This window comes from Taeniopygia guttata, chromosome 7 (assembly GCF_048771995.1).
Source record: "Taeniopygia guttata chromosome 7, bTaeGut7.mat, whole genome shotgun sequence".
NCBI classification, from domain to species: Eukaryota; Metazoa; Chordata; class Aves; order Passeriformes; family Estrildidae; genus Taeniopygia; species Taeniopygia guttata.
The window spans coordinates 10,176,208-10,198,811 of NC_133032.1; the positions used below are offsets into that span (position 1 = coordinate 10,176,208).

General features: G+C 44.5%; 2 protein-coding genes across 7 annotated transcripts in view; both read left to right on the forward strand.

Annotated features, from left to right (window-relative positions):
• SMARCAL1 (SNF2 related chromatin remodeling annealing helicase 1) overlaps positions 1 to 16,258 on the forward strand; it is a 37,882-nt gene extending 21,624 nt beyond the window's left edge. For 3 of the 6 annotated variants that reach the window (XM_072932045.1, XM_072932046.1, XM_002191264.6), the window contains exons 10-18: positions 228 to 368; positions 5,448 to 5,666; positions 6,448 to 6,518; positions 8,651 to 8,753; positions 9,409 to 9,591; positions 10,077 to 10,177; positions 11,680 to 11,776; positions 12,186 to 12,344; positions 13,150 to 13,878. In XM_072932045.1, coding sequence (XP_072788146.1) covers positions 228 to 368; positions 5,448 to 5,666; positions 6,448 to 6,518; positions 8,651 to 8,753; positions 9,409 to 9,591; positions 10,077 to 10,177; positions 11,680 to 11,776; positions 12,186 to 12,344; positions 13,150 to 13,230 — 1,155 coding nt within the window. In that variant the 3' untranslated portion in view covers positions 13,231 to 13,878. Of the gene's footprint in view, positions 1 to 227; positions 369 to 5,447; positions 5,667 to 6,447; positions 6,519 to 8,650; positions 8,754 to 9,408; positions 9,592 to 10,076; positions 10,178 to 11,679; positions 11,777 to 12,185; positions 12,503 to 13,149; positions 13,879 to 15,990 lie in introns of those variants that run through there. The other 3 variants (XM_030277283.4, XM_072932047.1, XM_072932044.1) reach the window with 2 other exon arrangements.
• Positions 16,259 to 17,043: 785 nt separating this feature from the next.
• On the forward strand, positions 17,044 to 20,039 carry RPL37A (ribosomal protein L37a). Its single transcript, XM_002193544.6, has 4 exons — positions 17,044 to 17,202; positions 18,097 to 18,225; positions 19,183 to 19,265; positions 19,881 to 20,039. Exons 1-4 carry the CDS (start codon positions 17,200 to 17,202, stop codon positions 19,942 to 19,944), a joined length of 279 nt encoding a protein of 92 aa, XP_002193580.1. The 5' UTR covers positions 17,044 to 17,199; the 3' UTR covers positions 19,945 to 20,039.
• Positions 20,040 to 22,604: the final 2,565 nt, after the last annotated feature.

Below are 22,604 nucleotides of genomic sequence, written 5' to 3' on the forward strand. Positions count from 1 at the left end.
ATGGGTATTAAGAAACTGTGTGGCTTGTCCTGCTCCCTGGAAGTTTGAAGTGCTTTGCTTGAATGTCTTCGGGCAGCGATAGCTGAAAGTACCTGTGAAGGTGAAGCACTCTTCTGTTTGAGGTACTTGAACAGGGGGTCTGGGATTTTCTTTCAGGATTGTGGCGACTTCCTAATTCTGCTCTGCTGTGAGCTGTATGGTAATGATGCCCTGCTTGGTTTTCCCAGGCTGCCAAGAGAGTGATCCTGCTTTCGGGGACGCCGGCCATGTCGCGGCCCGCGGAGCTCTACACGCAGATCGCCGCTGTGCAGCCGACCTTCTTCCCACAGTTCCACTCCTTCGGGCTGCGCTACTGCGATGCCAGGAAGGTACTTCCCTGGGCGAGTGGCAGACTGGGACTCTGCAAACAGCACTGATTTTCTTCAAAATGGGGAGGCTTTTCCGTCCTTCTTCTTTCTGCATGATATTACATCTCTTTGGAGAAAGTTTCTCTGCAGAGTAACATCCGGAAAGTTCATAAGCTGAAATGTAGGTGCTGCAGTGGTGGGCTTGAGACATGAAGGCAGTAGTGTTTCTTGCCTTGAAAGCCATGGAAATAAAAATGGGGGAGAAAATCCCCAAACAAATGTGGCCATAACTGGTGAAAGGAGCCTGTTCTTATCAGATCTTGCCCCCCCGCAAGTTTTTAAATGGGTCAGGGTAACTAAGGGGCCTTTAAGCAGCTGCAGATTTGGGCTAATTGATTTTAGAAAAATAAAAAAGAGCAAACAAAAAAACCTAGTTCCTAGTCTTAGTCACTGTTTTATAAAGGACTTTGTTGCTTGGGATTTTGGATTTTATACCTCCAGGTAAGTAAAAAAATGAAGATTTACAGTCTATATCTTAGTATTCCACCCTCTTCTAATTTAGGAAATGGGTGCAATCCTCAGCATATTTTGAAAATAACTCCTCTGCCAGCTGCTCAGCAGTTGTTTCCACAGAGTTACTGAGTCCAACCACAGCTAGAATTTGGCTTTGCACAAAGCCAGCATTTGTAGCCACAATAGCAAATGTCTGCCAAGGTATGGGCAACTCACCTGTACTTGGATTTGCCATCCCTAGGGCTGTTGTGTGTGTTGGAACACACACTGCTAAGAGAAGAGCTGTTGCTGCTGTTGCTTGTACACAGAGGCTCTAGGATCTTCTGTGCTGGTTGCATAGACGCAAAAGAGGGATGCAAAATCTCCCTACAGCTCTAATTTGGAGTGTTCAGCAAAGTGGTTGGAAACACCAAATGACCATTTCAGTGTTCAAAAATATATACTGAAGACTGAATATTATCAGTGTATGCCATAAAAATAGTTACAGCTATTTGTAGGGCTCTTGTGTTTTCCTTTCTGTTTGGGGTAGCTGACATATACCAAGTTTCCACCAAGAAGATTCTTACTGCAGTCTCATATAAAATTCTTGAATCCCCTTTTTCCTAGATCTGAATGCCCACTTGGCTTTCATAGCTAGTGTAGTGCTGTTATGTGTTTGTCCAAGTGTGCAAGTCAGAGAAGCACTTAATTGGCTTTGGAAGTCAAGTCCTAATGCCATTGATTAGAGAAAGGCCATTAGCATGCAGAATCACAGAGCTTCAGTCCTGGCTCTCCATCCATAGTAGGAATAATATGGAGGGAGAAGCCACATCTTCTGGTAAGCTTCATTATCTTCAAAACTGAACGATTCCTTTCTGAGCATTCCTTTCAGAATGGTTCCTAGAGGGAAATAGAGATACAGTTTAATCTTCTTGGTTTTCTTAAGTAAAAAAGAAAGTTCATTTGCAGCATGTGAGTCTAAGTAGGTTTGGAGTTTGATAAGCCCTGTTAAGGGTAAAGTTCTGCACAATTAGCTGTCATTTAAATTATGAGGCAGATGAACCTTGGATAAAAAAAATAAAATTGTTTTACAGGATCCAGGTTGTAACAGTGTAAATGACTTTTTAACCTTCAGTGAAACTCAGCATGGAGGTCACAATCCTATATCAGCTTCCGTTCAAAACCTTTCAGGATTTCTAGTACAATTTTCTTTCTATGTTTGACCTGCCTCTCCTGGACAGTTGAACATTGTTGGGCTTCTCCATACTGACCTGGGACATTTTGTTACAGTTAATGTCAGTAAATGATAGCATGAACCTAGGAGGAATTTGGTTGTTTGGAGAAGTGGGGCTGCTGGAAATGAAGAGACGTAGATAGCATTAGAGAAAAAGAGGGGACTGCTGAATATGGGTTGCCATAGATCCACTTGGCAATGAGAAAATTTAAAAGGTGATTGTAGTTGGTTCCTTCATGACTGCAGAGTATCCCTGACTCTGTTAGGAGTTCCATCCTCTCTGAAGAACTGTTGTGGTACTTCTGCTGTCAGTACTCAAATAAGTTCTGCTTTCTGTCCTGAAACTGGAGGCATTATGAGTGGAGGTAGAATTGCAGAGTCTTTGCAAGGCTTTTGAAGATGTCTAAGGATGAAGGATGTTATGTAAAAAATGTTTCAGTATTATAATAAATCCAATTGCACTATGAGAATAAAGAAAAATTGGCAAACCTGATCCATTCAATCTAAACCTAAAGTCTGACTAGTTTCTGTTTCAAGATTTTGACAGAAAATTGCAAATACCTGGCAGATCTGATTAGAAAAGTTACAGAAGTTTATAAATTTTTATTAATTCAACCTCACAGCTTCTGTACTTTTGAAAATGCAGCAAGTGAAATGTCACCTGTTGTTTACAAGATGTCCCAAGACTGTTTCCCAAAATACATGCTGTGAATTCATTTTTCAAATTGGCTGACATTGGCAAATATTAAACAATTTCTAGCTGAGCACATGCTCTGAATTTGTAAGAGTTTGGCAGCTTCTGCTAACACTGTAATAAGTTTACTGACTCATGTAAGATGCTGTAATGCTTTGGTAAGAAAATCACAGTTGGAAGCATGTGTTCTGGAATGTTATGGATCAAAGTCAGATGTGTATTTTGGCAAAATAAATGTCCCTCTCTTTTCTTTTCCACAATAGGGCGTACTAAAGTAAATTTTAATAATTCCAAAAGTAATTATTTCTTTATAACCAGCTAGGTGCAGCACAGAGCTAGAAGGTTTCCTTGTATGCAAATCTTTCCATCACTATAAGCAATATATAACCTCAACATGCTGTGGGGACTGTGCCTATATGTGCTTTTTAACATGACAGTAGATGGTATCTTAGCTCTGTTTGTGCCTTGTTCTTTGCCTTATGAGGATGCTGCTCTTCTGAAATCAGTTTGGCTATGTGGACACAGGGCATATGTATACTTGCTTGTTATGAAGTGCAAAGTGGGAAAACATGGGCTTTTAAGTGGCAAGAGGTAGCCTGAGAACTATCCAGGCCCCACAGCAGGCCTTGCTGAGCAGCCTAATCATGTTGGTCCTTCCTACTCACCTACCAGTGCACTGGACAGTGTGGGCAGTGGGCACAGCACCAGGGAGTCCTTCTTGGTTCTGTCCATCTCCTCTGCTGGGCCCAGGGAGCCTGAGAAATGCAGAAGGGGAGCATAAAGACTGTGGCTCAGCAATGTCAGCTTTCGTGCAGAATGCCTAAAGCTAATTAACCCAGGTAGACTTGAGCTAGCTTTCTGTGGGCCTGAGGGATGCATCTGTGTTGCGCTCCGTTTCAGGGAAGCAGAGCAGTGATACCCATGCTGGTTTTTTAGGGGGTTGGCTGAGATCCAGCTGGGCTTATTAACCTAACCCTGCACCACTGGGCTGTTGTCAGAGTCAAAGTTTTAATTCTACAGAATTCAAACTGGCTATGTGTCTAGGGTTTGAATTGTTTCCTGCTTTAATGAACCAACTGTAGCTAATCAGCTGATGCCATAATTATGTAGGAATAGATTAAGTCAGATGAGTTTAATGATAGCCATAAGTACCAGAATCTGAAGTCAGTTAATGGTTCACATCAGTACAATATGGCAGTAGGATTGCAGATTGTTTTATCTCAGTCTGAAGTAGGAACATTCAGTTTTGGATACCAGAGAGGTCTTACTTGCCTATAAGCTCTTTGATGCCTCCTCTTCCTGTTCCACAGTGTGTTCTCATCCCGTTCATCCAAGCACCATCCCTTAATACAGTCAGTAGCGTGACTAACCTTATGATTTATTTTTGTCTCATGCATTCTAGGAGAGGATGGAGGATGCAGTGAATCTTTCTCTTTTACTTCCATTTATGTGTTGTAGCAGTTTTCTCTTGGGGAAGACAAAATCAATAGAGATATTTAAGGTTAAGTCTATTTTATCAATTAATATAGCTGTCGAGGTGCTGAGGCTCCTCACATCTCCATTATATGCATTTCAGGAGGGTATATGTAGTGGCTTGCTTTGGATTGTTACTCCAAGACCAGAAGTTGTATTTTTGGACACTCCCAATATTATTTAGAGCTAGAGCTATGAGAAAGATTTCACCTCTCTCCCCACCTTGGTCTTTGGTGTTCCTGTAGCTGTATTCTCTATACTTATTTGTGAAATTGCAGCAGAAAGGTTTCTTTTTTCCCCCTTGCTTCAGCATTAAAACTGTATTGGTCTCTTCTCTGAAAGACAATTGTCTGAAAGATGCTTCTTTTGAGGACTGTACCAATTTTGATGCCACTGCTGTAGATAGGCTGTAGGGTGCTGGTGGGAGAAGTGATGAGCTGAGCTTAGTTGAACAGGTGTATATTGCTTGTATACAGCATCTTGAAAGATAGGCCAGGTTCAGAGGGGTGTGCTTCAAGAAGGAGTAAATGAATGGCTTGTTCAGAGGAGCTTTGAAGTGATGATACTTTGAAGAGATAATATTTGGAGTCATGTCTTTTGGGCCGCAGTTTATTTCTGGTTTGCTTGAGTCTGAGCCAAACACAGTAATGGCAGAAACAGAGTATGCCAGGAAGCAGAACAGGAGTCAGGTCACAGTGCAGAACAGGCAGTTCTGACCTAGCATGTCAGACAAGTGTAACAACTCTGTGAAGGCATCTGGGTTAAGGATGTTTGTCCTCATGCAGTTAGAGAATATTTTTGTGTGTCTCTCTGCTTAAAGCTGAGATAAATGTGCATACACAGAACTGCAGTGAATTCTTTTGGCCTGCTCAAAGCTGCAAGTGGAGAGCAGCAACACCTTGCTGTGTGAGAGGGAATATCAGGGCACAGGGCTGGAGAAGGGATTCTTGTAACCTTTCTGCATAGTCTTCTTCCCTGCACCTCCCTGGGCTCTTGTAGATAGGAAAAAAGGGAAGCTTCTAAGTAACCTTTTCATGTTGAGTGGATTAGTTTGTATGCTTCTACCTTATTGCCTTTTTTGTCAAATCTGCTGACCATCCAAGTTCTTGCCTTGTCCAGATTCCCTGGAAATTTATTCTGCATTTGGATCATACGCAGAGCAGTCTCTTACAAGTTTGACGCTGATAACTGCTTTGATCTTTCCCAGATGCCATGGGGCTGGGATTACTCTGGATCATCCAACTTAACGGAACTGAAAATTTTGCTGGAAGAGTCCATCATGATCCGACGTCTGAAATCAGATGTGCTTTCCCAGCTTCCAGCAAAGCAACGCAAAATGGTCGTGGTGGCTCTTGAAGGCATTAGTGCAAAGACCAAAGCTGCCTTGGCAGCTGAAGCAAAGAAGATGGCCAAAGGATATGAAAGTGTAAGTCAGAAACTTATTTTCACGATGAGCCATTGCAATTTCAGGTACTTCTATTTTAAAAAACTTTTTTGCGAAAAAGCAGTACCCCGAGTTCCAAAGGTCAGAGCCACACCTTATGTGAAGGCACAGTTTTAAATGAGTGTACAGCACAGTCAAAACTAGCTCAGCTTGATTTGCTTTTGATCTAAGTGGTCTACTTTGTCCCTTTGTGTGAAATACCATTTCCTCTCTTTTTTTCTCTTGTTAGTAATTTCTAATTGTCTTTCATATCTCCTGCCTCTCTATTTACTCTCCCGTCTAGCCTTGCAATCTCATCTACCCTACAAAAACAGGCTTATTTGAGTTGTGAACAGAACAGTAGCCAAAAATGCGAAGGGTTTATTTTTGCTTTTCTTATTTGTTTTCCTTGTATGGGTGGAAAATGCTTGTTCTAGGCTTCTAGGTTGTTAATACATTTCTATAAGAACTTAGGGGTTTTTCCTTGCCATTTTAGCTGGGACACGTTTTCTCAACTACAACTGCATTTGTGATGCACTTGTCATCCAACTCGTAGGAGTTGAGTGGGAGGTAGGGAGGGAGGTGTCGGGGCTGTGAGTATCTGCTGTACCTAACGGCGAGTAGGAGACTTCCCCCCGCCCCAGGCCTCTATTGTTGTGCTTTTTTAGGCTGATTTTTTTCCTAGCAAAGTGTTTATTGGCAGCAGCAGAAATACCAGATCTGTATGCAAGAAGGAGAGAAGGCATTTTTGAGACTCAAATTTGTCTATCTCTTCCATCTACAGAAACAACAGGAGAAGGAAGGCCTTCTCGTCTACTTCAGCAGAACAGCAGAAGCTAAAATCCACTCAGTCGTGTAAGCTCCGTGTCACTGCTTCATTCTTGCCCAGTAAAATGTGGTTTTCTGCTGAGAACAGGGAGACAGTGCCTTAGAGATAACAGTGCAGGGACATGAAGCATAGCCTGAAGTCAGCCTAGAAAAACTTTCTTGTAATTACAATGCACGAAACATTTTCTTCTCTTGGGGTTCTTTGGCTGAATTAAGTCTTCTGGTTTCATTCCAGATACAAATCTAAACTGTCATTTGAATAATTTAAAATTACTTTGTGTTTCAGACTTGGATCAAATTCCCTGATATGGACCCTTTTTCAATTTAAGGAGCAGGGAAGTAAGGAAACTAAAAGCATCAACAGAATTTGAGAAAACAAATGCTGCAGTTCTGCTGCAGCAGGAATCCTGAACCAAAAAGCTTATGATATGGGCTTAGCTTTAGTTGTAGCGTGCTTTAAGAATCTCACAGCTCCTACTGAAGTTCTTGGCTCTTCCACAGGGCTCATGTGGGACATCAGTAGTAAAATTTTTGTGCCACAGGTGTGCTTTTAACTCTCTTTTCCCTAGAAGTAATTTCTTTCAGTGCCCTTTCATCCTTAGCCTTTTTGCTGGAACTGCAAAGGAGTTGCTTTAGGTCTAATAAGTAATATGGTAATATGAAAATGGTTTACTTTCCACAGCTCTCTGAATGTAAGGACCTACAGATGTGCACTGTGTGATTTCACAGTCACAGACCTTGCTGCAAAACTTGCTTGTTTGGCACAGAACTGTACTTCATAGTCCCAGCATTCATTTCTGTAGTAGAGTTTCTTCCTTTTATGTTAGTAAGCAGTTACAAGACTTTCATGTTTTTATTTCAGTTACAAGTGCGAACTGAATATAAAACCAAAAAGTGCTGTTTATTTGACTCTCTAGTAGGAAGTAGTCCATTTTTTCCTGGGATTTAGTAGCATTTAAAATATCAGTTACTACAAGCTGCTAAGGTACAGTACCATCTAACTAATGATACTGTCCTATGATCATCAGCACCTCCTGTGTCTTACCCTTAATGACCCCTTATCCTCCATTGCTTCCACTGAAATGACTTGCCATTTGTTAAATAGAATGTGGGAATGAGATACAAAATAATTGTGTTGTGTTGGTTGGGATCCCCTTACTACTCTGAATGTTTGCTTTGATACTTGTTTTCAAACACTGCAGCCCCACTTCTCTCCCAGATTTCTTTGTTAAAATAATACTGTCATGTAATAGGTATCTGAATATTATGAGCCCTGCAAAGTTTTCTGCTATCTTAATACAGTGCTGGAAATCCTTCTTGGTCCTTTGTGACAGTTGCTGCTGACCTAGATGTGATGACTTTTGCAAAGGTCTTGGTATTCCTGATCTTCTCAACAACTTTGCTGTTCCAAAGAAAAAAATTACATCATCTGTATGGGCTTTTAAGTGTTCCTCAGGCTCCAGTTAACCTGATTGTAATACAAGTTACTACCTAGAAATGGGTTCTATAGCTGTGTTGCTAGTCCATGGGAAAAGCTAGGATGTTTTCATTTAAGTCACTTAAAAGGAGCCTTGTTGCCTCTCATTGACCATTAGCCTATATGAATGTGGATAACTCTTAGAAATAGCTGACAAATTTAGATATTTAAGCTGGAGTAAATTGTCAGTGGGAACCCTTGCAAGAAAAGGTATTTTTTTCTGATCATTGTGTTTAGAGGTGTTTCTTCTGAAATAAAAGCAATCCCAAGTAAACTTGGGAAGTTTAACTGCACACAGATTAGTGTATTGTGATTGTGCAGAAGTTAGAAATAAAAGATGAGTGAGTGAGATTGTAATTAAGTATAGATGACCTTTAATTGATTGGTGTGGGATGTCATGTTCCAAGTAGGATATAATAAACTGATTCTCTTTGACACCCAAGTATAATGTAGGCAGCTGTCTGCCTGTGGTGAAGAAAAACTGAGGGAATTTTCCTTTCTGTATTTTAATCTATAGAAGACTTGACTTGCTGCTTGCACTTTATTGCAGCTTTTTATGCTAGCCTGGTTCCTAGTGTTTGTGTATAGATGGGCAGTATCTTCAAAATTTGTTGTGAGCAAAGTCTGTATTCTCTCAGCACATAATTTTATAGTGTTTTGGTGTTTTTCCTTTTTCATGTAGAGAGTACATCCTGGAGTTACTGGAAAGTGGGAATAATAAATTCCTGGTGTTTGCGCATCACAAGATAATGCTGGATGCAGTAGCTGCAGAGCTGAAGAAGAAAGTAAGTGACTGATTAGTCTTAACTTTATCACTGTTCCAGCTTCAAAGCTGTTGAATAGACCCCTGGATTTATGGCTGGTCAAATGGTTTAGGACAGTTAATGACAGAGATGATTTCTACTTGCTGTGCTTCTGAGTGTGCCCTTCACCAAGGGAGCTGAGCTGTCAGGGTGAATGCCTCACAGCATGCACTTTGTATTAGCTGAATGGCTTTTATTGTATTTACTGGTCTTTAATTCCACTGTCTGCCCTGGAGCTTGGGAATTCTTGTGTTGCCCTGTGTGGCTGTTGTTCTCCAGGCTTTTCTCAAAGGGAGAATGAGACTACCCAAGCCCACCATCCCTGCCTGCCTGCACCTCTGTGGTGCTCTTACATTTTTGAACTAAGATACTGTAGGGAGAGTTGATAGACCTGCCAGTCATTTCTCTTGACTTCTCTTGTTTGTCTAACTTTTCATGTGAGATTTCCATAGATGCTTCTAAAGCACGTGGGGCAGTGTGAAGAATGATTTAAGATAACATTCCGGGCTATAACCCACAGTGGCACTGGTGACTTTGCTCATTGGCAGCACTGGACATGGGATCCATTAAAACATGGAAGGAGTATACAAGAAGGGGGGCACCAGGTCTCTAAACAGCACCTTCTGCCTTTTCACAGCACATCGAGCACATTCGCATCGATGGCTCCACATCTTCAGCTGAGCGGCAGTCTCTGTGCCAGAAGTTCCAGTTGGCAGAGAAGCATGCTGTGGCTGTCCTTTCCCTTACTGCTGCAAACATGGGCCTGACACTGTGTGCTGCAGATCTGGTGGTGTTTGCAGAGCTCTTCTGGAACCCAGGGGTGAGTGTCCTGGAGGGGACAGGGGTGGCATGTTCCCTGGAGAGCAGAAACATTGCTGGTTAGGAGATGTAATGGGCAGGCAACTTTCTCTAGGGTTTGTCTTTTGCTGATGTCTTCTGGCTCTGCAACCACAGGTGCCTGGGCTTGAACCTGTGAGACTGGTTTACACAGCTTGCTGGCAGAGGAAGGTGGCGCAAAAAGGAAACACACTTCTGTCTTTATTTGACAGAGCTCTTAAGGGTTTACTCAGCCAACACTTGAAAAGGTCCATCATCAGTGCTGACCCTCTAATTTGGAAAACTGTTGAGTGCCTTTTGGGAACCTGGTGTACCAGATCACTTCTTGGCTTATTCTAGAATACAGGTCTTAACAGGATCCAGATAAGAGAGTTGCTAAGCAGAAGAAATGAGATCCTCTGTTCTCTGGTGCTTACACTGTTTCTCAGATGTTGTAGTTTTCACTTTTTGTGATGTTTTTACGTTAAGATTTTGATCCAAGCAGAAGATCGGGCACACCGAATTGGCCAGACCAGCTCTGTTAATGTTCACTACCTGGTGGCTAAAGGCACAGCAGATGACTACTTATGGTAAGAAGTGAGAAGGATGCTATGGTTCACCTTACGTATATTTCCCCTGTTTGTAACATATGTGGTGTGAGGGATTAATGCTAGTGCTGATTTCCATGGCCTGTGATGGGGGGGATCAATATGTGCCTGGGCTGCTGCAAGCTGGTGACATGGCCTGGCTGCAGTGGACATGACTGAGTGGCTGACAAGCAGGAGGAATAAAAGCGGTTACCTGACAAAGAAAGGACTCTCAAAAGAAATTGTGGGAGAGCTGATGCATCTAAAACCTTCATAATGTCTGTGTAAGGAGGAATTGTCTTAGATACCAGCCCAGAACATTCCTGTGCTAGGGTACTGTAAAGTGCTGAAACTCAAACAAAGTCAGCAAACACTGGAGATGGTTCAGTGTATTGTAGATCAGTCCTGAGGAGCAGTCTGGCTGCTGTGTGCTTTGACTGGGAGCTGTGGAGGAGGACTGCACTGTTGCCTTCCTCTCGCTCTTCAGTGAGCCTTTCAAATAGATTAAAAAAGTGCTATTGACTCACCTCTGGATAGTTGTGGTATGAGGCTTTTTGGCTCCAGTGAGAGTTACCAGTGGACATTAGTCCTTAGGGCTGGGGAATCTGACATTTGGAGGTAGGCAGGATCTGAGGAATCTTTAGTGCTGCAAGGGAGCTGACCTGCAAATGATGACAAGAAATTATCCACCAGCTGCTGCATTTAAAGCCCAAAATTACATCTTTATTACCTTGTTTAAAGGAATGAATGAACTAAGTGAACTTGTGCAGTTCCCAGAATATCACGATGGCAAGTAATTATAACCTTTACAATGCAAGGATCTGGAAACTGATGCATCACCCAAATTCCATGGAAAGTTAATGACAGTAATTCTCCCTTTATTTGTGAAATGCTGTCTGTGTAGTCATTAGTGCTTAATGGGGAAGAAATATGGTTCTCGAAAGACAGTGGCATCTTTTTAAAGACAAGAAAAAGAACAAGAGGACGAGGCTATTTGGTAAATGCACTAATTGTGCTGTGGCCTTGGCATCTTTGTGTGCAGGTGTGGCTGGGACCTCTCAGCCTCTCTGGGCCAGTGATGGATTCTTCCTCCTGCTGTACTTTGGAAGTTATCCTTGAAATGCTGCTGCATCTGTTGTTGGGGTTTACCATTGCTTGCCTTGGAGGCTGAGCACACAGGCTACTAGGAGTCCTTTTAGCTGTATCTTCTTGGTTTGAGTTCATACCATTGGAGTTGCCTCAGTCATCTAGTTTCTCTATTAGATGTATGTATTCTCTAAATGTTTATAGCCCCAAATCCTCTAATTGTTGCTAATTGAATTGATTGATATCTCAAGACAGTATACAGTGATTATAACCAAGAGCAGGACAAGTCAAGGAACCAACAAAGTTTGGTAGAAAAGCCATTTTTATTCCCAGCTGTATCCTTTTTTAATCTACACATAGTAAATTAAGCAGTGTCCTTGATTTTTTTCCTTTCAGTAATATCCGTTTATCATTCCTAGGCCAATGATTCAGGAGAAGATCAAAGTGCTGGGTGAAGCTGGTCTTTCAGAAACCAATTTCTCTGAAACAGCTGAGTCAACTAATTACTGTCCTAAGGTAATTGACCTGAAAGAATATTGGTGGTTCCTGGGAGAGGCTGAATGGGCTTTGGCTTGTGTACATCTAGATTGGCACAGGTGGCCTTACACCTGTTCTGCCTTTAATGTCACAGACCAGATTGTTCAGCTCCTCCCAGGATCCACACCTTGGCTTGGACTCTCCATAGGAGTTCCAAGCCTGCTACTTGCAAGGAGACCCATTAGCATCCATGTCATACATCTTTGAGTATATAATGTATGAGATACATATGGGTATGTATCATGTATGAGATACATATGGGTATGTATCATGTAAGGTATGATCTGTACACACATGTGCACTGTGTAAAGGGAGTGTCCTCTGATTTTGCTCACTATGTTTTGCATAACAGTGTGGATGCAGATCCTGTTCTCTTCTGTTTCCTCAGACCGACCCAAAGCAGAAGACAATCTACGACCTTTTCCAAAAGACCTTCTCTGAGAGCAGAGATGATGCTGATGATATTTTGTTTTTGGAGGCAGCTGATGCTGGCTGTGAGTTTGACTCTGGCAGTGCCTTGCAAGACAGAGAAGCGGAGACATGTTCAGTGAGTCCGAAAAAAAAGCGGCGTATTGAGGAAGTGTAAATTGTGACAGCTAAAGATGGCAGCTAAGAGATAATTTTTTTTAATTAAAAAAGAAAAACCAAAAGCAATCACATACTATTTTTTAATTTTTTTGAAAATAAAAAATTTGAAGTTTTCTGCATCTGGCATGTTTCATCTCAAAGGATGAGAAGGCAGTCTGACAGTGTGACAGATGTGCAGCACACATCTGGCAGCTGCAGGGTTTGCAGTCCTGGTTTTGTTGATGACTGAATGGACACGGGCAAGTATCATTCTGCTGCGTTTCAGCATGTCAGCTTCCATAGTTGTTTTGTTTAAAAAGCAGATAATGGTTGTCTGTCCCCAGGGCAGAACTCTTGAGAAAACCCAACTCATCAGCAGCTACAGAATTTTCCATTTCCAAAAGTTTGTTCATTGGCAAATTGGGCTATTACTTGGATCACTCACAGACTGGCTCTTGGGTATTCTGTTTGGCCATGAAGAAGAAAGATCCAAACAGATATTGATGCTTTGTGGGGGTGGGGAAGAAGAGGGCAAAGAGGAAGTTACCACCTTGAAGCTAAGTAATGTAGCTGTGTGCCAGTAAGTGTGCATTGCCTGTTTTAGGCACGCCTGCCTCTGCACACTCCTCTCTGGCCTTGTGCTGAATCTTAGGACCTGTTCCATGGCATGTGATTCTGTCAGTGGGGGGTGAAGCTTGTGCTGACTGCCAGGGATTAACCTGACTTCTCAGGGAGATGGCGTGGGTGGGTGTGTGTTTTCTTCAAGATTTGACTGATTTCTACAGGTGAATGAGGAAAAGAGGACACAGGCATACTTTTGCTCTTGTTTTGAAAGAAACTGCTTCTGGACTGAACTGTTTAAATAGTAAGTTTTTCTAAGTTGTGATTCACAAGCTTTTGCTACTTTCTGTATTTTAGCATTCCATCTCCCACTTAACTGTGTTTTACAGCTGTAATCTGTAGAAAAGGTGGCAAACTGAAGGCTTACATTTAGCTCCTGGAGGCCAGTAGCTAACGTGCTGTGGAGCTGATGTGCTTGGTTCTGTGCAGATACCACAGTGACAAAAATACCTCTCTTGCAAGGCAGATGAGAAAAATGTTTGTGCTGTAAGATCAACCTGGTAACATTAGGTATTTTTTCCTGCATTGAAGGGTTTGATTGTTCCATTTTCAGCTGGTGTCGTCATGGAAATGCCCCACAGGCTGCGTGTACAATTGTGCTGGGTGGAGAGCTGCTTTTCATTAGAGACTGCAGATGGTGCTTTGGGGTGTGAGCAGTAGCAAGGGCTGTTGTGACTGGGCTGCTGGAGGAAATGCTTTATCTCTGGGTTTGAGGCTGAGAGCTAGCCATCAAGAGATGGTAAGAGAGCTCTCTTACTTCAACAGCTGCCCAGGTGATGCAGACACACTTTTTGACATTTTTAAATATCTGTCATCTTGACCACAGAGTATTTAATCTGTCTGTAGGATGAGTGAGTTGTTCTGAGTAAGGGGTAAGAAATGTTGCTGTCTGCTGACTGGAAAAAAAAAATGAAGAAAAAGGCATTATTTGTATATATATATATATATATATATATGTATATATATATAAAGTACCTATATTGTTGTCTCCTATAGGAGTAATTCTCTTCTTTGTAAAGCTGCAACTATTTCAAAACAGTACTTTTCTAAGATATACTGAAAGTACCCTTGAAGAATTCTGCTTCTTATTATCTTGATTCATCTTGTTGTTATATTGATAAATCCCAGCCCTGCTAGAGGAATGCTAGGTGAAACTTCCCTTTCTTATGACCCATAAAATGTCAGCTGTTTTTCTGCCCAGATACAGAGGTTTTTCAAGAGATCCTGAGATCCACTTTATCCTTTAGTACATGAAAAAGGGGAGAAGAACCTTGCAGCAAAGTGCTGTTAGTGATTACTTCAAGGGACTGGAGGCACTGCAGGCCTTACCCAATGGCACCATTAGTCCATCATTAATATAGTGAGGAGGTGGTAGGGCAGCTGGCAGCAGGCTCATACAGGATCTCCAAGGCTTGCTGACATCATCTCCGAGGCAGTGTGTAGGATGCCAGTGAGACCCACAGCAGGCACAGGAACATGGAGCACTCCTGGGGCCTCTTGAACCTGACAGCTGAAGATAATAGAGCTGTATCCTTTTGGCATTATCTAAAACCGGTACAGGAAAGAGAAGGACCCATCTTACTGGATCTTAGAGCACCTTACTGTGGCTGGATGCCTGCTTGTATACCTGCATTGGAGAAAGGTGTGTTTTCAAGAAGGATGCTAAAACAGCAACAACAGGTTAAAATACATCAACAATAAGCTGGAGAAGTTCCAACTAAGTATTCTGTGTGCCCCAGGCTGGCTAGCTTTATGAGCTGAAAGGTTTAAGGGGGTGGACTATGAAGGCATGGCTGTGCTGGTCTGTGTCCTTCATCTTCTCAGTCCCTTGGAAATGTGTGTGTACTTTGGCAGCGCTGGGAATGGCTGTCAGCCAGGGCAGCTGGGTTTGGTTGTTGCTAGAGCTGCCTGTGACACTGGTAGATGATGGATATGACCATGTGCTGTACTGTCACAGCAAACCTGAACTCTGTAGATACAGACCAGATAATAGCAGTAAATTCTCTGGATATGTTAGCTGATAATTTATATTTTTTTTAACCATATCATCACTAGGCAGCCAAAGGAAATAACTTTTCTGTTTTCTAATACGTTGGTATCAAAGCTGTATCCTGTGAGTCATCATTGTGACGAGGATCTGAAAAGGGCAGATATATTCGTAGGATATATCAAATGAAATTTTGATTCAGCTGAGGGAGATAAAAATACCATTGCCTAAAGTCTTGCTGAGCCCTCATCTCAGACATTGCTCTGGCCCACCAGCTCCCAGAAGAGCTTGCAGGGATGATCAGGGAAGGGGGAGCCTGGCATGACAGAGAGAATTAAAAATGTCCGTGTTCAAACCCTGAGAGCAAGAGCCAAGGAGGAATGTGACATCTGTCCATGAGCATCTCTTAAAGTACAGATCCCACCCAGGGAAAGTAAAACAGTGGCTGGATACACTCGATTCCTTGATTCGTTCTTAACTAAACAGATTGCAAGTGAAGGGTGCTGTCATTGCTTGAGGCAGCCAGGGTGGGTTCGGAGGAAAATTACCTGCAACAATGACATGGGGACGGTTTCCCTAGTCCGGCCCTCTCCTGGCAGGAGGGGATGAACCGTAGCTTGCCCTGCACATGGAAAACTCTCATGCTAACTGGATTACATTTCCTAATGGAGGCTAATGGGTTGCTAATCCCTTTACAAGCATTGCAGCTTGGTGGCACTGGTGTATTTTTCCCTCTTGTGTTTTGGTGCTGGGAGTCACCTCTGAAGCAGCACATGAAGGCTTTCAGGGCTGATGATTTCAGCACTGGGTAACCCCAAGGAAAAGAGGAAGTTGCCTTAACCTGACCTGATGACAGAACTGTTGAAACCTCATAGTTTAGGGCTGGTGTGTTTTATGATAAGAATTCATCCTCGCTGATTTATATATCTATATTATTATTTACTTTTTCTGCAGTTGTGGACACGTTTCCTGTCCCTGAATTGATATCTACCTGCTGCTTATTCTCTTTAAAAACCAGGTGAATGAATGAAACACTCTTTTCTGCTGTGACTTCCTGTCGGAATCTGTGGGTATTGGTGATTGCGAGATTGTAGAAAGTCTCTGTCTTTCTGCCCCGCTGCCAAAGCAGAAGCCATAATTCATCTGTGCTGGTTTCAAGGTTGTTTATTCTTGTTTATCTCTAACATGTTCTGCTGCCCTGCCTCAGCTCTGTCCTGCAGGGCAGCGTGTGGGGCTCTGCCCTCAGTGGGATGTTACAAACATTAAATACCAGAAACTACCTGTGCTATATTTACAATAATGTGCCAATATCTATCATCTACGTTGAACAGTGTGTCCCCAGCCTAAACCAATAGAAAAATGCCAACACTACAGTGAAACATGGAGGGCATGAAGAAGGAGGAAAAGGACAAGACACACCCAATTCCTCCATCTTGTCCCCTCTGAATCCCTAATCTAGAAACCTAAAATTTTACTTTTGCACCCGTGCCACACTTAATTATTACTCTTATCAAACACTCAAAGCTTGTAATTCATCCTGTAAGATTGAAAACTCTTTTCCATGGACAGAGATCACAGCCAGTGTCTCTGGGGGCTCTGTACAGGGGCGTTCCTGACCCCTGCCAGGGTCCCAGACCTGCCAGGGCAGCCAGAGGGAAGCCCTGGATTCCCACAACTTCCCTCGGTGGAAACCCAGGAATTGAGCTCGGAAATGTCTCCAGTGAGCAGCAGCGCAGCGCCCTAGCCGGGCGGCCGTGGACCCTTGCGGGGCGGCTGTCGGTGCTTCCCGCGGGCTGTGGGCCCTTTCCCGGCGGCTGTCGGTGCTTCCCGCGGGCTGTGGGCCCTTTCCCGGCGGCTGTCGGTGCTTCCCGCGGGCTGTGGGCCCTCTCCCGGCGGCTGTCGGTGCTTCCCGCGGGCTGTGGGCCCTTTCCCGGCGGCTGTCGGTGCTTCCCGCGGGCTGTGGGCCCTCTCCCGGCGGCTGTCGGTGCTTCCCGCGGGCTGTCGACCCTTTCCCGGCGGCTGTCGGTGCTTCCCGCGGGCTGTGGGCCCTTTCCCGGCGGCTGTCGGTGCTTCCCGCGGGCGGTGCCGGGTCCCGCTGGGCCGCCCGCCCGCTGCCAGGCCGGACCGCCCGGGCCGCGCCCCGTCCGTCCTCTCGTCACGTCCGCCCGCGCCGGCCCGCCCGCGCCTGCGCACTGCGGCTCCCTCTCCGCGTCGGCGCTGACGGAAGATGGTGAGTGAGGCAGGGCCCGTCCGCCGCCATCCGCAGCCATCCGCACCGGGACCGCCGTGCTGAGCCCGGGGGGCAGCGCGGAGCTGGGGCCGGGGATGCGCCGCGTCCCTGAGCCGGCTCGCGCTGGGTGCGGGCGGCCTGGGTTCGGGGAATGGCAGCCGGGACAGAGGGGCGGCAGCGCTCCGTGCCACCGCCAGCGGGCCCCGGGACGGACGGGGCTCTGCTCGGCCTCGGCGGCCCCAAGTGCCCCGGCAGGAGCTGCGGGGCTGCAGCAGCGCCAGCCCGCTGGCGTTTGATCGGGAATGCTCATGGGCAGGGCAGCCATCGGAGGACTGGAACAGCTCTCATCAGCACGGGCTGAGGGAGTTGGGCCTGGTCAGCCTCAGAAGAGGCGATTGAGAGGGGATCTCATTATATAAATATATAATAATAAACCAGCAAAAATAGCGTACGAGGATCTAAAGGGGTCTGTCAAGAGGTAGGAGCCAGGCTCTTCTCAGTTGTGCCAAGCAGTAGGACAGACGGGCAGAAGCACTTGGGTGCACCTGAGCACGGGGAAGAACTTCCTGTGGAGTGAGCGAGCACTGGATAGGCTGCGCAGGGAGGGTTTGGCATCTCCCTCCGTGCAGATGCTCAGGAACCGTCTGGATGCGGTCCTGTGCCATGTGCTCCAGGCCGATCCTGCTTGAGCAGGGAGGTTGCACCAGGTGGCCACTGCGGTTCCTTCCAGCCCGACCCATTCCCTGACGCTGTGAATGCTGTTTTCCCAGCAGCAGGGGAGGCTGCAGCCCGGCTGTAGGGTGCTCGGCATCAGCTGCCATGGCGGGAGAGGGGAGCGGTGAGGGGAAAGCGTCTCTGTAGAGCTGCAGCTCATTCTGGGTTGCCTCCCAACAGGCCAAGCGCACCAAGAAGGTCGGGATCGTTGGTAAATATGGGACACGTTACGGTGCGTCCCTTCGGAAAATGGTGAAGAAGATTGAAATCAGCCAGCATGCCAAGTATACCTGCTCTTTCTGTGGCAAGGTGAGATATCTCCTTCCCCTCCCAAAACTCTTTAAAAATCACATTGTTATTGATGCTAGAAAGGTGATATGGTGCTTCATTCATTTTTGTACTGAAGCGAAACATGCCTAGTTCCAAGACAGGGACTAGTGTGTAGTGAGCTTTGGGCTGCTGTTGGGAGCTCTTGAAAAAGAGAGTAGTCATTTCAAATATATGTTTAGTAGTAGTTAAATGAAAATAAACATGATTACATTTCATTATGCAAAAGAGTGAGTGATGTTGCCATATGATATGTTTTACATAATTATTAAAATAGACCTGACAGAATCAAAGCAATTATTATCATATGTTTTTATTGTTATCTGTAAAGTAGTAATCTTTAAACTGTCTGGAAATTTAAAAATATTTTCATCATGGGTTTTTTTCTTGCTTTGATTTGTTGTTGCGTTTTTGTTTGTTTTTAACTTAACTGCTTTTCTTATATGAAGTGAGAATGTTCACAGTCTTGTCTGCAGAGCTGCCTAAGTCAGGCATAGGTGTGGGCAAACTTTCTGTCACCTCTGCAAGGTGATGGATACCTGCATGGGTGAGGGAATTCCATACCCACCACTCACTCTTTAGATGCTGCTGGAAGTGGGTCTGGGTTGGCAAGCTGGGCTTGCCCAGGGAGTTGTGGGAACAGGGGTGTTACATGAGCACCAAACTAGGTGAGAATATCAGTTGTTAGAACCCAGGTAGCTTCTTACTATTTTTCTCCTTCAAAATAAGCTGAATTTTTGTTGAAATGACCCAGTTCATATCTGAATGGAAAAGTGTTTCAGAAGTGTCTGCAGAATTTGAGCAAAAGGATTTTCTGTTCCTTTCTTGTCTAAACGTGGCTTATAGGAGTGCTGTGAAGGCCTTGCCTGAAGTTTCTTGTTTGGCTTTTTGAGCTGATGGAGAGTGACTTTTATTTTTTCTTTTTTGCTTCTGTTCCAGACCAAAATGAAGAGGAAGGCTGTGGGTATCTGGCATTGTGGATCCTGCATGAAGACAGTAGCTGGTGGTGCCTGGACTTACAAGTAAGGAAATGAAGAAGCTCCAATCAGCATTTATTCTCACATAGCTGTGTTATTAAACAGCTTTTTATCTTCTTTTTCTTTTTTTTAAATTTTATCTACTAATCATTAAGTAGATCTGTCTTGAAATAGTAATGGGGGAAGTTGCCTGTTCTGTTAAAATTTGATTGCTGTTCTTTGCAACAGGCGAAGTCAGATTTATTCCAAGCAAAGTTATTTTCATGTTTTCCTTTTGTTGTAAAAGCAAAGAATTAAATTATAATGACCTTTATTGTGAGGGTGCTGTTGCTTACTCCCCTTCTTAGCTCCTTCCCTCACAGTTCTGTAGAAGACACTCCTGCCCCACGCATAGCAGTAGTGAGGGATCTGAGCCCACACATTGGTGCACGTGGTCAGTGCATGACTGGGAGATTTGGGTTGGGATGTAGCCTGTGAAGTTCCATGTGCTTTGTGGACCCAGGCCTACGCTTTGTTGTCAGGAAAATAAAAGTGGAGTTAGACCCTGCTGGACAGCACGGTCAGATGATAACAATTTGAAATGATAAGTGCTTTCTTAAAAATAAACTAACACCAGCACAGTTGTTCTGCCACATGTAAAGATTCTGCTTCTTCCTCCAGTACCACCTCTGCAGTGACAGTCAAATCCGCCATCAGAAGACTGAAGGAACTGAAGGACCAGTAGAAGCTACTTCCTGTTCTCCTTATGAAACATCCTTTTTTCTCCACTGTCAAGATTTGTCCTTTTATTAATAAAAGGGTGATGATGGAGTGGAATAATTTTTGTCTTTCCTGCTTGAAGTCCTGTCTGTTGTGAGTGCTAGGTGCCCACCAATGCTGCCCCATCACTGCCTTCCTCTACTGGACAAGGGAGAGAAATGATAATAAAAGGTCTGTGGTTGAGATAAGGGCAGGGAGAGATCCCTCACCAGCTACTGTCATGGGTAAAAGAGACCCGACTTGAGGAAACCAGTGTAATTTATTACCAGTTGTATCAGAGTAGCATAATGAGAAACAAAAACAAATGTTAATTCCAGTCACCCCTCCCTTCTTCCCAGGCTCAGCTTTACTCTTGATTTAGTTGCCCTCCCCAGCAGCTGCACAGGGGGATGAGGAATGGGGGCTGAGTCCATCACATGCTGACTCTGCTGCTCCATCTTCCTCAGAGGGCAGGCTCCTCTCAGTTCCTCTGCTCCAGCGTGGGTCCCTCATGGTGCCACAAGTTGTGCCAGCAAACCTGCTCCAGCATGGGCTCCTGGGCTCCTCTGCAGGGCACAGGTCCTGCCAGGGGCCTGCTCCACTGTAGGCTTCCTACGGTGTCACAGCCCTGAGCCCTCCATGGGCTGTAGGACTGGGATGGCAAATTTAAGAATAATTTGGTTGCAGTGGAATGGAGGTGTGTAGCTGTTTTGGTTAGTTATAGAAATAACAACACAGAAGTATAAAAAAATACATACATAAGCAAATAATGAGAAAAAAGTATAGGAAAGGGATAAAAAAAAGGGAAAGGTGAAAAACCACCACCCATGGATCCTATGACAAAACTTGCTTGTGGGTGACTTCAGTGCCCCTCAGTCGAGGTGATGATCACAGTCTTGATCTGTGGGAGGTGGGGGTGCCCCTGACACACAAAAGTTTACTGGGTTAGTATTTTCAAGTGTGGTGGGAATACCCAGGTTCCTCCCCTGAAGGGGGTGGGGTTTCCACTGTTTGAGGTAACATTGTGGAGCATGTGCAGTCCAGGCCCAAAATGGGTCTGGGGGTATTTCGGGGGTCTTTGATGGTTTATGACCAAGCCATGACAGCTGCCTCACATAGTAGCTGAGCCTGGGATGAATGTTGTCGTGCCTACGAATGTCCCAATACCTTCCAGGGGAGGGGGGAAAGGGAGGAGGAGTTTTACATCTCAGCCAATTGTGTAAGGGAGGACATTTGCATGATAAAAAACATTGTCCCACTTCGAAGGATCTGCTTCTTAATGCCCTTCTGGCTCAAGAACAGTTTGTTGCTAAACGAAAGTTGGTTTAAAGTCGTGCACCTCACCAGCTGCTTTTGAAAAGGCTGATTGTTTGCATCATTAACCCTTAAAATTTCAGTCTCTCAAAGGCAGGCACCTGGAGCATCTCCTGTTTCTGCTGCACTGGCCTGGACACCTGCAGACCTGTCCCTTTCACATACTCCCCTCTCTGGCTGCAATTGCTTTTGTGTGGGTCTTTTTTGCTGATCTGTTCCCCCAGATCTACCATCGCTGCCAATGGGCTCCTGCTTGGCAAGTGGTGGGTCTGTGCTGGAGTGGGCTGACATTGGTTCTGTCAGACACAGGGGAAGCTTCTGGCAGCTTCTCCCAGGGGCTGCCCCTGTAGCACTCCCCCTGCCAAAACCTTGCCATGCAAACCCAGTGCGCTGTTCTGTATTTATAGGTGTAACTATGGAGACACTACTAGTGCTAGCCAGTAGTTTGAGTGGCCCTGGTTACTGGTGAAGCCATTAAAAACCACTTTCCTTTCTAGTTAATTGCACATTTTGTTGCTTGAATGCACTGAGGTAAATCTGAGGAAAGTTTAAATAACTTGAAGAAGCTTGGCTCGTCTTGGTATGTCCTTGACATCTGTGACTTGAAGAATAGCATAGAGCTCCATGAGTGAGGAATGGGCAGATGTGATGGGAAGAGAGAGCACCTCTCTGCCTTTTCCCATTTCCTCAAGGGACTGGGCCATGTGCTGCAAGATGGAGAGTAAAAGAGCATCTTGGCTGGAATGGTAAAAGCAGCGCGTGCTCTGCTGCTGGCTGGTGCTGCTAATTCTTCAGCACCACCCACAGGTAACTGCACTACAGCCTGTGGTGTGTTCTGTTGTGTGCAGGTCTCGGGCTTGGTCCACCTGAACGCTTTGCTCCCTGTGGCTCACTCCCTCCTGGTCTGTAGCAGGCTCTCGTGTCTGGATGTTGGAGTCACCTAATCCACACTGAGTTGCAACAATAAATTTTCCTGTTGAGCCAGTCCTTTGGACATTGTCTTGGTGAAAAAGCTGCTGTTTGAGTTAATAATTGCCTCCAAATCCATTTCAACTGTCAAGATGCTGGAACATCTTCTATGGTCTGACTTGTGAGTTTCAGTTTGGTTTTATCTGGGGGTTTTTTGGTGACTGCATCTCCCATCCCTAAACAATACAGGTCAGAAAGCAAAAGTCTTGTTAATAACTTTTGTTATTAACAAAATTTATAAACAATATTTTCTGCTGGAGGAAAAATAGGAAGTAAGTAGCAGAGGGGTTTCTTATTTTTACTCCAAATTAAGCTTTACATGGATTTGGGTAGTGCTAAGCCACAGCAATAATGATTCATTAA